Below are 17,946 nucleotides of genomic sequence, written 5' to 3'. Positions count from 1 at the left end.
ACAAGCTGTTGTTGTTCACTCGAAAATTTTATTAGATTTTATGAGCACTCCTTGTATTAAAACCCGGGTACGTGAAATTGCAGCACGTGTGTATCTACCGGTAAAACCACGTTACACGAGCGCGTTATACCATTACGTCACAATGCAGCCAAAAGAGCAACACTTCACTGTGTTAGACACGTGGTCTCTGAGCATCTGTAGTCCAATAAATCAGTTTGAAATGTCCACAGTCGCACGTAGCATTTCAGTTAAAAAATATAACCCACAGCCAATCCACTTCCAATGAAGGGCTCCCCACGCCGTGCCAGTTGCAAGGGTTGTTGGACCATACTTCACCACGCTGGTCAGTGTGGGTTTGTGAAGGTGGGGCCCAGGACTGGTTCGGATATCACTCGCCACTGATGTTAGCCGTGATCAAGAATCGCCACTACTCCACGTCCGTATCATACCAGCAGATCATGGCCGATGAGAGCGTGTTATAACTGCAGGTAACCAGTTAGCATTTAAATAAGTGTATAAAATACTTAATTGATGTGGAAGGTAGTAGCTGTGAAATATCAAAACACTTCATCAACACTGATCACCACGACCAGCAGAAATTCCAGGACCCCCAAAAAACCCCCACTACACAATGCCTCCTATTTGCCGGGTGAACATTTAAATTCAACAGTACACGATTGAATGTACTACTGTATAAACACGCACTCGTATACAAAATGGGAATCCGGTGGAGCTAAAGACGAATAGGCAGAGTGCTCCCTCGGCCTGCACACACAGCTCGCCATGGAACGACGGGGTAACGGGACTTTGCCACGGTGCGCCATGGCCTCATTTGTAATAATATTTATAATTATTAATGTTCACTTATAATATATTACTGATAATACAGTGCAGTGGACAAATAATCTAATTGGTACAGACAAACTATGGGCCTGATTAACGTGTGAGCAAATGTTCCTTTACCCGTCCACATTTTGGTGAAAATATATCCATGTCTCCCGTGTCATCAATATAGGGAATTGCTATGTGTTTAGACCTGTGTCCGCAAATAACAAATCAGAGGCGCTCGTTAACCCCCATCGCTGTCTCACCCACTTGGCTCTGCTGTGTAGCTTGAAATCATCTCGTCGTGCTTTGCAGTTTGTGTTGTATGTACGTTGAACTTCTTTCCCACCGTGCGAAGCCAACCGTGCTAATCGGAGGTGCGGTGTTGTGAATGCTGTACACCGTGCTGCATTCTGCAACCGTTTTGCCATTGTGTTGTGCTATGCTCCGCTACTACACGATGCTTTGTGGACAATCTGCTATGCCGCACTGTGGCGCGTGGAGTCTGCGCCGCTGTATATCGTGCTCTTGCACGGTGCCGCCCTCCCTCTCTCCTGTTGCCGTCGCGTTGTGTCGTGCCATGTGGTGGGAGGTATCAATGGGAGAACGGCTTGATGAGGCCATAGTCCATCGCTGCGGTGAGGCAGGCTCGTGCGGCCTCGGTGATCTTCATCCGCTCGGGCCGCTCGTCTTTGGAGAGCACGATGAGGATCTCCAGCACCTCGCACTCCATCAGCTTCTGGGCGATGTCACGCTCTGCCAGCATGAGGTTGAGTGTGATCACCATGCCACGGTGCTGCACGTCACCGTTCTTGTGCAGCAGCAAGCGCTGCAGAATCTCCAGCCACTGTGTCGTCTGCATTGCCGGCCACACACCACACCAAAGACAAAAATCCCCCGTGTAGCCTTAACATACTGCTGGGGCAAGTGCTGTAGCGAGCACATATGAAGACTGGCACTGTGGCACACGAGGGGGTGGGTGGCCAGCACCACGCCTGGCCGCCTTTTTCTCCCGAGTTGCGATGTTTAAATACCGCGCCAGGTACTCAATTGAGGCTGAGTCGACTTAGGGGAGGCCCAGGACAGGTTAAGATAATCGTCACTGTTGTTGGCTGTGGGGATCAAACCCGGGTTGCCGGGATCGTAGCGAAGCGCGCTAACTGCTACACTACCGCTCCCCACACACCACACCATCCCAAACAACAAGACCAAGATCACATCGTCATCATCAGGGGCAATGCCGGCAATGCCACCGTGCCTCAATCACTTGCTTCCTTCTGCTCAGTCCCAGAGTTGTTACACAGTTCGTGACTAACATCCAGATTCTGTCCTTGGACTTAACCATTCATTCTGACTTTAGGTTTTTATCCATTCATTACAATGCCTGCCTTTGGTAACATCCTATTCTCCCTCAACTCATCTCTCACGCTGAAGAATGCCTCAAAACTCTTCCACAGCGATACGTGTGTTGTTCATGGAACAACAAATGCTGTTGTGTATCGTGTTGGAAACTCGCATGTTGAGTTACAACAGGTTAATGAAATGAGTGGAAAAATTACCATAAGTTTGCCTACTTGGTAACTTGGCTTACTTTAACATGGGACCTTTTTTGCCAGTATCAAAGTATGAAAAAATAAGTATATAGTTTTACCCTTTCTGGCAATAAAAAGGTGTTAAGATGTTCAGACACGAAATAGAAACCTTTTGCATGTCTGCATTAACCACACGTACTTGTGGTAAACTTACTTTTTCCAAGTGCTTCGATTATAATACATCTTATGAATATCTTATGAATAATTTGCCGGGACTTCCCAAAACTAGGGTTTCGCAGCCACGATTCCCAGTCTATGCTGAAATTCAAAATCATATCCTTGTTCAGCAGGGGTCGGTATTGTGCACAACCTCTCCAATCAGAATATTTATACTGGAGGAATCCGATGAGCTATAAAGCTCTTTTTCACAGATGTCCTGTAGGGGCTGGTAAGAAAATGACAACACTACAACAACATGATAGGAGTGCAAGTACAAGAAAGGAAAACAAACACAAACAAATACAACAACACTAAATCATCTCCATCCTACCAGGCAAAGCCCACTGAGGTATTAACTTAGTTTTCAGACTCTTTGGTTCTATTCGGTAAAGTCACGTAGGTAAAAAATAAAACAACAAAAATCACGACGTTTCGGCCACAACACAAGCAGCCTTCATCAGGTGAAGGGACCAGACTGTCTCGAGGACAGCGCTGGAGTGAAACACAGCCAAGCTCCGATACCAAGGTTCTTTGCAAACCCACGGGTTTTTATCAGAGATTTGTTCACGAGGCAATTCAGATCTACAAACACAGACACAATTTCAACCGAGAAGATGGTTTCAAATTAAGCAACCATTGGAAAGATGTTCTAAATCGAACCAAACATTAAACTAATTTTTCAATGGTACAGTATGTTTTCAAGTAGTGGTACCCCAAACTTTCGCAGCTTCTTAAAATCCCCTTTTCACACCACCAGCATGTGGACGCTGCCGTGCCCCCTCGCCAGTCTGCACATGTTCACCCCCTCCCCACCTTTCATCATGCTAAGTCCGCCTATTAAAATGCAAATTTTTATGCTAATTCCTTTGTCAAGGCACCGTAATTACTCTCACACAGCTTAAAGGTCACAGTCTGAGCGTGGCTGTGTTTCACTTCAGCGCTGTCCTCGAGAGAGTCTGGTCCCTTCACCTGATGAAGGCCGCTTGTGTTGTGGCCGAAACGTCGTGATTTTTGTTTTATTTTTTACCTACGTGACTTTACCGAATAGAACCAAAGAGTATGGATCCTTGCAGTCACGAAAGCTTCAAATGTAGAATTATTTTTCAGAAGCAACCTGGCCACAAATGATAGCTCAACAAAGTAGCAGCAAAATAATGTAAATAATCTCAATGCATGTTTCTAAATGCGGAGGGTAAAACCAGAGGACCCGGGGTAGGATGCCATCTCATTTCTAAGAATTAAAGAGATGGATGTGATCGTTATTTGTTTATTTTCAATTGGCAGTGTTATTGATGAATTAAGTGGTCCACAGCGTTTTGTCTTCACCCGTACAAGACCAAAGATAGTGTTGTGTCAACTTTGGGATGGAAGGAGAATGACTCGTAGAAGTGAACAATTTTGATATCCATTCAACACAGCCACCAACACCGACTGCAGAGGCCAAAAAGCAGAGAAGTCTCTGCAAACTGTGGCAGGGCTCACCACAGTGGGGACCCTGGAGCACAGAGACTTGTGGGCCGAGGTGAGCATAGCCAGCATGCCGGAGGCCGCAATCTGCAGAGGCTCCTCGTCCTCGCCGCACAGCAGCACGGCCATCTTCAGCCGGTCATTGCCCTCCTTCAGGAACATCTCCTGGACCTGCAAGGGCAAGCGGCACACGGCACGTGGAGCACGGCGATCGGTCACGCTCGGTCGATGCGCACAAGGGGAAGGCGACGCAACCATATGTTTATTTTACACGAAGGAGTTGTTGTAAGCATACTCGCCTTGCCTTTTGCAATGTGAAATGCGATGACTCACTTCTTTTCCACCTGATTCTAAATAGCAACACTTATTGATTTATTTGTATAATGGTGTGTAACCATCCAAATGCTGACCATATATGCGTGGTCACAGGAACGACTTTGGGGCACTGCCATGCTCATTACGCATGTGCATGATTCTGCAGACTGCCCTCGCACTACAGATGAACACCACAGCAGACCAAGCTCCATCAGCGCACTGCCCATTTTCTGCAGATGTGTCCTGTGGTTCGTTACCCACCGCCCACTAGGATCACCACCTCTGAGGTACGAAACGACCAGGACATATATCATGCGAAGAATATATCAAAATACTGGAAGAGGGCTGAATCACACGACGATGCATCGTCGTCTTGAGTGGTGTATTATAAAATCAGCTGACAAAAAAAACAGGATTTTTTATTGTCCTGGAAAGGCTTGCAGATTTCCCAGGACAGCCGTTTCAAAAGAAGGACGATCTTGGGAAAACCAGGACAAGTGACGACTCCGGCAACCACTCAGGTACGGGCTATGCGCGCTCACCTCCTTGCTGATCACCATGTTGCACATGCACTGCGTAGCTGCGAGGCGGATCTGCTCGTGTTCTTCAAACATGTAGTTCTCTATTTCGGGCATGGCCTTTTCTTTGATGATCTTTTGCCTGCGCGACAAGCATGTACACAACGGTCAGGCCCAGTGGCGTAGTGACTGACATTGTTGGCTCAGGGGGTGCGGCAATCGGTCATGTGGGGCCCCAATATTTTATTCGTCTCGCACAGTCGCACCTAGAGGCTATTATACATTGCGGCTCATCTTGCCCTAATCACGGTCTCGAACGTTTAACACTGTAGGGGCGCTCCGTATTTGAAAAAATGCAGCGACTACAGCTCCAGAGTACCTCTCTGCAATATAAGTGACGCCTATATAATGAAATAAATATCCCAGAAGTGGAGTTCTATTTCCAATGTTCTTTTATTCAAGTTACTGTCATTCAAAGCAAATGACGTTTCATAACGTTATCTTACTTTACGGTTAAAACAACCACATTACTTCCAATACTAAACTGTTGAAAACACATCTCATGGTGGTTGTCAAGGGGGGCCCAACTCGGAGCTTTTGCTACCAGGGGGGGCAAGGCATCCCCTGCCCCCACGCCCGTTACGCTCCTGGTTCGTACCCTTTATTGTTGCCATGTTGTTTTTATGCAAACAATGATAACTACACCCCGCTAGGTGTCGCTATAATTACAGCGCTCAACTCAAGAGGTCGCGAGTTGAAGCATCCAGTCACGGGTCAATTCTGTGTGGGGGTTAATGAAATGGCTGCCACTTTGTGGGTACTGAGAAGCCAACGGTGGTGCGTGTCTTAGGGAAATATTAACTCCTGACCCCAGATCAGGGAGAAATGTTGACGTTGTATAAGTGCTAGAGCAAAACAAAACATCTAAATCTATGTTCATCTTCAGATCGTGGAATTCGATGTTTCAGCGTGCAAACCACTGCTGATTATAACATTTCTCAATTTGTTACAGTGTCTTCCTTCTCAAATGAGCAATGGCGCAGTTGCACACCTATGTTGGCTGCACTGGTGACTTCCGACAAAGCGATGAATGTTGTATTGACCCATGACCAGGATTTGTGAGTTTTTTTGTTCGTGGGTTTTGGATCTAATCTCCAAACGGCTGCACGCAAAGCGCAGCACGTTGGCGTTTATGGATGAGCACGATGGAGCACGTGGGGCACAGGAGGCGATGAAATGCTCACCGGAGCTTCTCATTGTCTCCGGCCAGGTTGGTGAGAGCCATGAGCCCCTCGAAGTTGGGCAGGCCATCGAGCTCCGAGTTGAGCAGACTCACCAGCGGCCTCACCACCTCGTAAATCTATCCAAAGCACAAGTCCGTTATTCGTAGAAAAGTACGTGCATTGTGTTTTTTTAATGGAGATGAATGGAAGAGTGTCTCCTGATACCCCTTTTAAGAAGAGTGTTACGCTACTACTGCGTAGGTTTTCGTGGTTGTGCTGTGTAGAGCATAAAGAGGCTCTTAGCACATCGAGCGAAACGTTGGACATTGTGCCGAACAACACGCGGTACAACCCTGAAAACACATTCGGAGAGCTGCGATCGTAACGCTGTACAGTGTATATTTTCCCTCTTGCTCAAGCACAGGCAGAAGATCAAACCACAGTGTCGCCAACGCCCACCACACGTACCGTCTCTCCGTGGAACACGATGCGGGGATTGGCATTGATGGTGAGCTTTGCCAGAGCGTGTGCCGCCTTGATCTTCCCTTCCTTTGTGCCTTCCAAGGCCAGTGGGATTAGACCCTGGTGCACACGTCACGCACAATCGCCGGCGTGAGGCATAACTGCAGGACAGGGCACTGCATTGTCAGCGTTGAACACGAGGCCTCCACATATCCTGGTCGTTGTCATAACTTTCAATGCAACAGCTGTGGTCATTTCTTTAGTGTTTCACTGAAAACCAGGGGTGACATCCATTGACTTGAATAATTGCTTTGCCTCTAATGCAGACCAAAATGTAACCTTTATTATCATCACAATCATTGTTTTCGAGAAAAGTGGCACTTCAGCAGAAGACTCAACTAGTGAGCTGACGGGTCTTTGAGTTAAAATCCTGTTGGCAGTTGACTGAGCTCATCATCCGATTGGGGTTGTTAAAATAAATACTCCTTGTTCAGAGGTAAACAGTGCTCGACGTGTAGAGACAAACGCTCTCCACAGGCAGTCGTGGTAAAGACACGATTAACAAGATGACCTAAATTATATTTCAGGCCATGGCTAACGTCAGCGGCGAGTGAATATCTGATCCAGTCCTGCCCTCCCAATCTGCACTCAACAGCTTGAAGTATGATAAACAAAAAACCCACGACCGATCTAGCCTTGGGGAGGAGGCCTTTACCCATTGGTGATTTGAGAATGGTCATTTGAGAATGGTGAGAATGGGCACTGTATTGCAGCTAAATGTGTTTATGGCATATTACTGAAGGGCTCTGTTATGAAACTGGAAAGACAGATAGCCCACTCTGTCAAGCAATGGCGCTTACTTGGCCTACCACTGCTATCGTTATTGTTTATTTCCAAAGGCAGTGTTATTGATGATGCCAGTGGTCCACCGCGCTTGATCTGCGCTCATACGAAGCTGACAATGCAGCCCCCGCAGCTGCTTAAACTGCCCGTGCAACTGTGTTTCACCACACCGCTGCTCCACACTAATTGGCCTTTAAAATCTTAGGCGGTAATTCAAGCGACTGTTTTTGTCACACTCCTTCTTTAGGCAGTCCTCTTCTGATTGCTGAGAACTTTTTTTTCTGTCGCCAATGGCCGTGTTATTGAATTGCATGTCAACGATTCGAAAAATGTTCCCTTGAACAAAAAAATACATCAAAGGAGCAACATTAGTGATTTTTTTTGTCAATAAAATTTTCAGACGATATTTTTATATAACAAAAAAACCGAATAAAAAGGTAGGAGTCCCTATACTGTAATACTCTCTCACTATTGAGGGGCAGAAGACAGACAGGAAGCGGAGCTAACCTGGTGAATGTTTGGTAAAGCTTCCTCCACAACCACGGCCATTATACGTGACTCCAGAGCATGAGGGCAGCAAGGAGAATACGCGCTTCCCAATTTTCAAAGACACGAACCATGTGAACTCTGCCTCCTATTGTCCAAATGCACGCGTGAGTTATACCAGTGGTTAACTACAGTCAATTGTTCAAATGCAGTGACTTTATTTGGTTTGGCTAAATCAGGCTGCAAATCTGCGGCAGTCAGGAATGCTCTTCCGTTCAATATTAGAAAGCCACTGGAGCTATGCACTCTAAAATCCATATTGAAAACGCATTTCTTTAGAACTGATTTTGTGTTTATTTATTGTCCTTTTCCCGCACCTCTGATTAGCAAGGTTGGCGATGTACAGCGCAAAAGAAGTTCAAAATATATACACAGATGAAGGGAAAAGATTAAGAATATGGGGTGAGTGTGGATGTGAGTGTGGATGTGAGTGGGATCAGAGAGAGATTTCACTGGTTTTTTGTGTGGCTACAGTCTAGATGGCACTCACCTTACCTCCTCCATGGGAAATAATAATGCCTCGGTCGTTTGGGTCTTCAGCCAGTGCAAGGAAGACTCTGTGTGCACAAACGTACCACAAAGGAGAGTTCTGAGACAAGTTAATTATTTTTTTAAATAATGTAATGATACACAAGCTTAAGTTAATTTGTTACACGGATGATCCCGTTTAGCCAGTTTGCAGGCAATTGTGCGAGTGAGATCTGTGGTGCCGTGAGCACAGTAGCAACAGCAAAAGACGCTGTCTACTCACACGTAAAAGCCTCACTGGGTCTCCCAATAGCTTAGCAAGTATGGGTATAAATTTCTGAAGTATTCTGTGTTGTGTGTGGGAACAAACTGGAGTACTTGGAGAAAACTTTCTAGATGGCTAAAGGACCTGAATGTGCCTGACCTTGCCTGATCTGAGAAGTTAAGCAGGGTGGGGGTGAGGGGGTGGGGGTGAGGGGGTGGGAGGGGGGGGTTCAAGAAAACCTGATCATTGTTTCACCTGCTGCTCAGGGGAGGTGGAATCGAACAAGCGACCTCTGGATTGCGAATCCAGTGTGTTAGCCAATCCACCACGGGCACACCGTTATCGTGATGACTCTCACGCGTGGGACCGGGTCTCTGACCTGGCGAACTGCTCCTTGGTGGTGTCCGTGAGGATGGCGCTGTCGCTCTTGATCATGACCACGAGCGCCGACACCACGCCCGCCTTGAGCAGCCGCTTCACACGCTTGGCCACAAAGTCCTTCTTGTCCTGGAAGCACACGGGGCATGCCCCGCCGTCATCACTCGCGCCCCCGCGGAACAACAATGGGGGCTACCACCACCCCCCCCCCACCTCCGCACCACCTGGAGGGGTCAAGCAATCGAGTTTCCCCTCCCGACTAAAAGCACACACACGCACACACACGCGCGTGTGTGCGTGCGTGTGTGTGCGCGTGTCGGACAACGGGTTTGGTCTATAAAAAAATTGATGCATTTGGCTTAATTTGAAGGGTGGAAAATATATATAAATGTACAACTGACATGGTCGCTATTTTCATGATTCATATGGAAAAATCTAAAAACGCGTTTCAGAAATTTTTTTTCTCAAAAAACTAGATCACAACATAAGGTGAAATAAATTCCATGGTATGGTAAAGTGACATCATGATGAAACATATACCCTCCGACGTATCCACTGGCCTCAAAATGTCCAGATTATTCAGGCTATCCTCCGTCCTTTGCACTGGTTGCATTGAAGATACTTCCAAAATGTATCATGTGAGCTCCTCAGGCAGATGAGCTGTGCTGGCTAGGTAATAACATGCCTAGACACTGCATACCCAAGAGATAAACTGAGTGCTGCAGCTAGTGGGCAGGCCGCTGACCGCTGCACGAGTTACAACACGGCTTCAGTCGAGGAGGCTTGTCAGCAACTTGTGGCGGCTGACGTCCAATAGCTTGAGGCGGTAAAGATATTCTCACGATGGCTAAGAGCATCAGGCAACCAAAACACCAAATAGGTGTCGTGTTGAGTGCAGTTGCCACAACGACCGGCCATGCTACTCCTCCCTGCTCTCTCTCTCTCTCCCTGCTCTCTCTCCCTGCTCCTGTCCTCGCTTCTTGTGTTTAGTTTATTGTCCTTCCCCTACACCTCCGATTATCACGGAGGTGCGAGTGCGAAATAAATTAAACGTGCATACATACGCACCTCACAACATCCGTGTATGTCCCTGTAACCTATAAATGACAATATTTTTTTTGCTATTCCACATAGCCTTAGAGGGCACCCAGCCTGGGATGGGCACAGTGGTGACATCACCCTCGATGGTGAATGACAGCTGTGATTGTCACTGCACGTGGCTGGGCGGTTGCCCGCGTTTGCACCTTCGGGTGATCCTCGGGGATGTGCTGCTTGGTGTATTTGGCGAGCTGCACCAGCTCGGGAACCCGTTCCTTTGTGTCGTAGCTGTTGGTGCAGTTGACCAGCGCGGAAGATACGGAGTAGATGATTGTCTTATCTCCAGCCTGCGCAAGTTCAACATTGCAGACGGGGACCAGGGAGTGAGATGGTGCGTAAGGGAGATGACCAATCTAGAAGATCACGATAATATCGCACGAATATTCAGGTGAGAGTCTTTGCTGAAGTGCAAGACAGTCGTCCGCAATGCACACATCAATACACTGGAATGATTCTTATGAGAAAACAAGTAAATGAATGGTGCTGATTATCAGTCGTCTATATACATAGGTAGATTTAATGTCTATAAGTTAAAATGTTTTTGTCAATATCGATGTGAGTATACAATGTAGCACTAAATTGTTTTCATGAAGGTGCTAAATTCCTAAAAATATATATGGGATTATAAATTAAATAAACAAATTTCTACTTGATAAATATTTTCGTTCTAAAGGGGGGTGTGCCAATACATGTTGTCCTTGTGTAAAGTGGGTCGCAATGGCATGTCATGAAAATGGGCATTAGTTGAAAATGGACATTAGTTGAAAACGTGTATGTTTCTTATCATCTTACCATGCCCGTTTGATCATACTTAGCTGTTACAAGTCAAGCTTATTCAACACATCCATGGCACTGATGCCACTAGATTGCACCATCGTATGCAGTGGTCTGCCCTCACAGTACCCACCAACTAGTTCCAGGTAAGGAATGGCAACGGTAAAATCAATAGGACACATACCCGAGCCAGATCAAACATGGCTTTCAATGCCGCCTCATCCTCCACAAAGTCATCCTTGACATCTGCGTCCAGGGTGAGATAGGCGAGCCCCTCCACGGCCCAGCGCTTTGTGCGGTTGTCTATCGTCGGGCAACACAACCACCTGCCATCACACACACACGGACATACATGGGCACAGATACAAACTCAGGCACACCGTGTGTCTGCACGCACAGCAGGATGTGTACACACGTATGCGTGCGTGCGTGCATGCAAGTAAGCATTTGCATGCACGGCGGCGCTTTGCATAAATGCCTCAGCAACTCAAAGCAGCGCCTTGCATCACATCTCGCATCTCGACCATTCCAATGTCCTGCTGCGGTCTAGCCATGGGGACCCCTCCACCCACCAGTGGCAGCTATCCCTGTGCGGCACAAGGCCTACGTGGTACTGGGCTGCCAAGGGCATCGGTCTGTCGTTCAGTTTCACGTGCGCTCACGCATATTAAATAGAGAACGAGTATACACACATATGCAACTGGACGTGCACAATTGTATTCGTAAGCATACTTAAATCACGCACAAAAATCAGAACACATATGCATAAACTACACTGAAAGTCCACCCAAATGAACGGGATCATATAATAATTCACAAGCCGTTTGTCAATCTACTGCTGAAGGCCTCTCCACACCTTGTCCATCATATCGGCTGTTGTTTGAGCATACTTCACCATGCCGGTCAGCCAGAGCAGGTTGTTTGCGGGAAAGGGTGACCAGGAGCAGTCTATATATCACTCGCCACTAAACCGGAACTCCGGTTGTCGGTCGGGTTCATAGAACAGTGTGCAAACCACTGTGCCACCACTCTTCCCTTCCCTGCATTTTTTTTGTTTCTTCAAACATCTATTTTAATGTTTTTACAAGGCAAAGAGCCCATCAATGTATATTATCCTGTTTGCAAAGCGGGCTACGTTCATGCGACTTATGTAGGGATGCTTAACATTACTTTGAAATAATTTGCATAGGTGTGCATTTTTGTGCAATTTTCAACTTAGAATTAAAATACGTCTAAACATGCGCACGCACGTTCTATGAATGCATTTATGAGTAAAACATTAAGAAGACTGAATTAATGCAGAAGTTTGCTCGCAAAAAAACCAAAATCATCTCCCCTCATCTATAGCTAACAATTTGCATTAATACAGAATAAATGTGTATTTGGCTATCATATTGGGAAACGAACTGTACCCCAAGCTTCGTAATGATGAGTTTACACAATGAAACAAGGTAAAAGTTCTTAACGAACAAAATCAACAGAAAGAAACCACACAGGAAAAAAATGTCATTTTCCAAATATGGTATATTTGGTGCGGTTTTACAGAGATTACGTGTTACATATGATCAGATAGCTGAGGGCGATGTGGCACTGTGTGTGTACCTGCTGGTGAATGGTCTGGCATTTATAATATAAGCGTATGTAGAATAAATAGACTAACAAATGGGTAACATTGCCTCCAATGCCCAATGCGCATACAGGATCAGTGCATTCGAGTAGAATGTGTTTAAACACAGAGAAATCTGCCTCAATGGCACGTGTTGCCCCGTGTGAGTGGGAAACCCCTTCGAGTGTTGTATTTTGGTGGCACGAAGCCATGCGTCTATTGCAGTGCAAGCGAATGCCATGTGCGCCAGTGCAGTGCGGGAGTGTGCTGCGTTCGTACTTCCTGCACTGCTTCGCCAGCTTCTCAGTCGAGCCCTCGGCAAACTGCCGCATGCTGTAATCAGTCCCTCCCGCCGAGCCCAGCTTGCAGAGGCCCTGTCGGGGAGATGCGCAGCCGCGCTCAGTAACATTTCAACGTCAACACTTTTAAAATGTCAACATCGATCTCGAGCTGCAAATGTACAGGAGACTGAACGACGTACACCAACACCGTTCTTACGCTATTTCCTCAAGATCAATGTGTTAATAACACGGACCCTTGACAAGCATCTATCACTGCAATGTATTTGTAAAGAGATTGTATGTTGCAAAATGAACCGGACAACCAACTGATCCTCCTGTATAGTGGCTTAAACAAATTATTTGGTGATGCTGCATTGGCAGTGGTGCATAAATCACAATAAAACTCAACATATTCAATTTTGATTTAAAGCTTTCGTGACTGCAGTAATTCATATTCTTAGCTCTTTCTTATTATTTTATTGTTTCCCTTCAAGGTGACTTTACCGAAAGAGCTAAGAATATCAACATATTCATTCATATTGTGCTCTAAAAGGCCATTGCCTGAAATGTTTCCTGATATATACTGTATATATATTCCTTTTAAGGCAGTATTATTGATGAATGTGTTGCGTTTTTTTCATCTACCGAGTGGATTGTAACCTTTACGATACTGGTGGGACATTACTTAACGAAACATTATCTACACTTGAAGCTTCAACAGACTAAATATAGCAAAGGTAAATATGTGGACATTATACAAAGACACCACGTGCTACCCTATCTTTCCTAAGCAATTATCTCTGAAATGGAGGCAAAGAAGCAAATTCGACAAAGCAGTCTCACACTTCAGTTGCTCTTTGCAACATTAGACACAACTTCCAACTCCAGCCCAGCAAGCAGGCTCTTGTAGATAACATGGTGACCCCAGCAACATTTGCCTGACTATATAATGGGTCTTATATCTGATCAGCTGTGTGGCGGAGCCTACAGTTGCTTCCTGCAAGGCGACTCACAACAAGCGCGCGTATCTTGATCTTGTCGTTCCGTGCACGCTTGTAGATATCCTTGAGCAGAGTGATGCCATTGGTGGTGATGAAGGTGGCACGGCTGGTCTTGGCAGATGCCAGCACTAAGGCTTCAGTGGCAACCAGCTGCTCGAGCTCAGACTCTGAGCCAGCTAGAGAGATGATCGTCTCCAGGACGCCCTTCTGGCCCAGCACGCGGTTTCCCACATCGTAGGGCCCCGCCAGCAGTCCTGAGATGGTCTGGATGGCATGCAGGTTCTTTGTCATGTCCTCCCCGCTAAAGCTTCCACTGCAGAAAAAAAATGTGGGACGATCGTGTATTAGTGACGTAAAGAAATGCTGGATGAATTCCCTGCAGAGCTGAGAGCACTTACAGTCTGTGGCAGTGCACAGAATCATTTTGTGATGTTAAAGCGACCAAAAGTTTGGCTGGGACTGGTATCAGAAAGGATCTATCAGTTCCCCAAAGCATTTGCAGAGGTCATAATTTTGTCCTAATTTTTTTTCAATTGATGCTTGATTCTTATACGGGCAAAGGGTAGAGCTACTTGAGTAGTGGGCGAGTTTGGTAGAGGAGTAGGCGGGGCCTATGAGCAGTAAACAATGTTGCAAGGAGGCTGCCCCACTGTATGGACGAGGATCGTGGTTGAGTGGGCATGGCTATGTAAAAGTAGGTGTGGCCGGGAGGGGAATGGGAGGGGCAGCTCACCATGTGTGTTGGTTGAGCCTCACAGAAACGTTTATCGCGTTAGCAATGTGCAACTACACGTTGTGAGTCGTGCAGTCATTGGCAGTGCACAGCAACGGGTGCTGCTGTGCACGCGTTTTCCACAATGAGACACGGTGTGAAGGTACCAGCACGTGGATGGACCGCGCGCCAGTGCGCCACTCACGTGACGAAGTTGTCGCACAGCTTGTCGTAGACCTCGCGCTCAGTGTCGTTGCGGAGGTCGTCGTACAGCTTGTGGAGCAGCACGGACGCGCTCAAGCGAGTCTCATCCGTCACCGGCAGAGAATCGGGAAGCTCCGGAATGGCGCCGGCCACTGTCAGGATCTGAGGCAGCCCTGCGGCGGCAAAGTCAATTGAAAGTCAACGGGTCTCCACGCTCAAATGCGCGTGTTCTTTGTCGGTGGCTCTGAGAACAGCACTGGCTAACTCTCCGATGTGTTTTTCGGGTCATACAGCGTGATGTTCGCCACGACTTGACTCGAAATATTATCTAGACTAGCAACCTTTCAATTGTGAAGCAAAGACTCACACAAAACCCCACTTACAGCCTTTTCGCACCCAAGGACTGTTATTCTATCACAAGTAAATACTGTAAATGCAATACCCTCACTGCCATTTACATGAGGGAGTATATTGACCGTAAAAGGGTCAAACCCTCAATTTCATTGTGCTGGCTCACAGCCCTGACACATCCATTATCCCCCGAAGCTACCTAGCTGTCTCTAGAACATGGGTCTTCAACCACCCATGCCGGCTTTTACTTAAACTCATGGATAGACACTCAGGCACAGTTTATTGTTAAGCTGTGTACTGAGCTGTAGCAAGATTCCTATTCAGACTTGCCCTCCCATAAAATCTAATTTATTTTATTTATATGTATTTACTACTTAACCTTTCTTACGCTACTCGTTCTGCATGGTTGCAATTCATTTTGCTGAGGTCGTGACACGTTTCTGTCTTCATTCCCTGTTGCTCTGTGTGGAGAGATGAGCAGTGGCAGACGCACCGTAGCTGGTGAGGAAGATGGTTTTGGAGTTGTCTCGGTCGTGCAACGTCTTGCAGGGCACGTTCTTGATCAGCAGGTTGAGACAGTTGTCCCGCCCATGGATTGACACCTTCTTGTCGATGAGCATGTCCAACAGCTTCAGCAGCATTCGCCGAAGGTCCTTTGAAACGTCTGTAAAATACAACAAATGTTAACCCTGGGTTCTCCTCTTCCTTGATGTAACACAAACAGTCGAAGTGTCTCTTGCTAAAATGAGTGTTGCAGTGCCCATCTCTGTTGGGTCCATGAGCAGAAAAATACTTCACATTCTCGAGACATGGGGCAGTCTCTCCATAGCTGATTTCATGGCAGGCTGAGTTTTCCATCGACTGCTATATCAACTTTCAACCTTCCAATTATAGGCCAACTATTACCACTCAATCTGACCTGCATACATATTTGGCCACTGAAAACAAATTTTGGTTATAGAATGACAATAACGTACGAAAAATAAACATAACATTTGCATATACTGTATATAAATACATACAAGGCATTCTCTGGATTATAACATGCACTTCTCTCCTTGTATTTTAAAGCAAAAGTAATGGGTACTTCTATACGTGACCAGATTTGTTCAACTTGAATAATTACCACTACAGAATCCAAGTAGATAGGTGAGCAAGCTACTTGCTATACTGCTAATTTACCGATCACCTCGTAGCTCCACGGTAGCACACACATGATGATGTTTGTACGCTCCATAAACGTTGCCCCCTGAGCACTGGACTAAGGAATCCTTTTGATTCAGGTTTAGTTTGAGGTCTTAGGCCAATGCATTGAATAAGTAGAGTCGTTGATTTCGTTAAGTGTAAGATACCAGATCGCGTGAATTATTTTGGCGATAAACGTGGCCTCCTTTCCGTGGCTTCCCTTCTAACATGTATGTCACTATTTTTCTTCATGCAATCTTAGTGTTGCTGTTATATTCTTCTACAGGAATTTTATTCTGATTATGATGACGACGACGAGTGCCTCAGAACCCACCTTTGACGATGGCCTCTTCCCTCTTTATGTGTTCGGATTTGTCCTTGCCGGTGAGCGATGTGTAGATGGTCTGCAGGATGTTACAGCTTGCCAAGGATATCTCTTCGTGGTTCTGTGCCATGAGCCCACACAGCTTGTCCAGCCCCACTTGGTACATAATGGCTGTGGCCTACATGACAAGAGAGGATGGGATGCATACATGGGTTGCCTTGTTAGAGCAGCTGAAAACACAATACATCTGCCATGGTGTTGTCAATTCACATGTCTCATGTGAAAGAATGTATCACTAGCCCCACCCACTTCTTTATGACCCTTAAGCTACACCCATTTCAAACCTTTTAAAACAGTCTGCCTCAGCAGCAGACCATGCTTTTCCACCTGAAGACGGACGCTTGTGTTGCGCCCGAAACGTCGTTATTTATTTTATTTTATACCTACGTGACTTTAACGAAAGAACCAAAGAGAATGTCTATGTACTGTACGCAAGCCATATTTATAAATGTAGAAAATGATGGTCATATAGCCAAACTGAGAAATGGGCATGTAGAACTCCATCGAGCTCCTGCGTATGAGCTCCTCTCATCGCTCCACCTTCGTGGCGGGCAGGCGTATGCTTGGGCAACGCCTCTTCCTTTGGCCGCTCCGCCATTGTTAGACATCGTGCCGGACGCACAACCCCCAAAAACACAAACAGAGAGCTGAGCGGTACGAGCACGGAAACCTCCACAGCGGAAACACGACATTGACCTCACGAGACATCAGTCAGCACGGCGTTGTTTCTACGAAGCGGAAGGCTCCCGCTGCTCGAGGCGGAGTGACGGCTTACCCGGGCTCGGTGCTCCTTGCACAGCTCCGAGAGGGTGCGCATGGCGGCCAGGAGCATCTCGACATCCTTGGACTCCATGAGGCGCTGCAGGAGCGCCACGCCATTGCTGCGGAAGATGCGCTCCGCCCCAGCCTCCTCGCGCGCCAGCACGATTAGATTGTGAGCCGCCTGGGAAAACAAAAACGCGCGTGGCGCGCCTCTCGGTCAAGCCATCCGGTATCGCGGATCTCAGTGTGTGAGAGGCTCTGTTATGGGCGTTTACATGGCCACGCAGCGAAAATCCACTCATTTCACTCGACCTGTACTCTTATTGTGGACGCACACAGGCGATGAAGAAAAGTCACAGCTATGAAATGACTGCCACTCTACGGCATAAGCCATACGCTTCACCATTCTGTTCATTAAATGGCACCTTAATGTACACAGATTTCCTAGAACTAGACATGTAAGGCTGTCTGTGGGTCTGATTCATGTAGTGTCTGAAACTATTTCTCCAGTAATTTTTTGGAATTA

At 46.7% G+C, this 17,946-nt stretch overlaps 1 protein-coding gene across 2 annotated transcripts in view; it reads right to left on the bottom strand.

Annotated features, from left to right (window-relative positions):
* Positions 1 to 8: 8 nt before the first annotated feature.
* Positions 9 to 17,946, bottom strand: part of UNC45B (unc-45 myosin chaperone B) — a 36,279-nt gene continuing 18,341 nt past the window's right edge. For both annotated transcript variants that reach the window (XM_032947562.2, XM_032947563.2), the window contains 15 exons: positions 17,434 to 17,601; positions 16,608 to 16,776; positions 15,582 to 15,752; positions 14,739 to 14,910; positions 13,834 to 14,134; positions 12,819 to 12,913; positions 11,118 to 11,259; positions 10,306 to 10,446; positions 9,063 to 9,190; positions 8,441 to 8,507; positions 6,568 to 6,681; positions 6,121 to 6,236; positions 4,901 to 5,018; positions 4,059 to 4,214; positions 9 to 1,681 (listed from right to left, as the gene is read on the bottom strand). In XM_032947562.2, coding sequence (XP_032803453.1) covers positions 1,421 to 1,681; positions 4,059 to 4,214; positions 4,901 to 5,018; positions 6,121 to 6,236; positions 6,568 to 6,681; positions 8,441 to 8,507; positions 9,063 to 9,190; positions 10,306 to 10,446; positions 11,118 to 11,259; positions 12,819 to 12,913; positions 13,834 to 14,134; positions 14,739 to 14,910; positions 15,582 to 15,752; positions 16,608 to 16,776; positions 17,434 to 17,601 — 2,319 coding nt within the window. In that variant the 3' untranslated portion in view covers positions 9 to 1,420. The remainder of the gene's footprint in view (positions 1,682 to 4,058; positions 4,215 to 4,900; positions 5,019 to 6,120; positions 6,237 to 6,567; positions 6,682 to 8,440; positions 8,508 to 9,062; positions 9,191 to 10,305; positions 10,447 to 11,117; positions 11,260 to 12,818; positions 12,914 to 13,833; positions 14,135 to 14,738; positions 14,911 to 15,581; positions 15,753 to 16,607; positions 16,777 to 17,433; positions 17,602 to 17,946) is intronic.

The sequence above is a fragment of the Petromyzon marinus genome, chromosome 6 (assembly GCF_048934315.1).
Source record: "Petromyzon marinus isolate PM22_M1 ecotype Great Lakes invasive population chromosome 6, UKy_Petmar_22M1.pri1.0, whole genome shotgun sequence".
NCBI lineage: Eukaryota > Metazoa > Chordata > Hyperoartia > Petromyzontiformes > Petromyzontidae > Petromyzon > Petromyzon marinus.
This window is presented reverse-complemented; position numbering and strand designations above follow the sequence as displayed.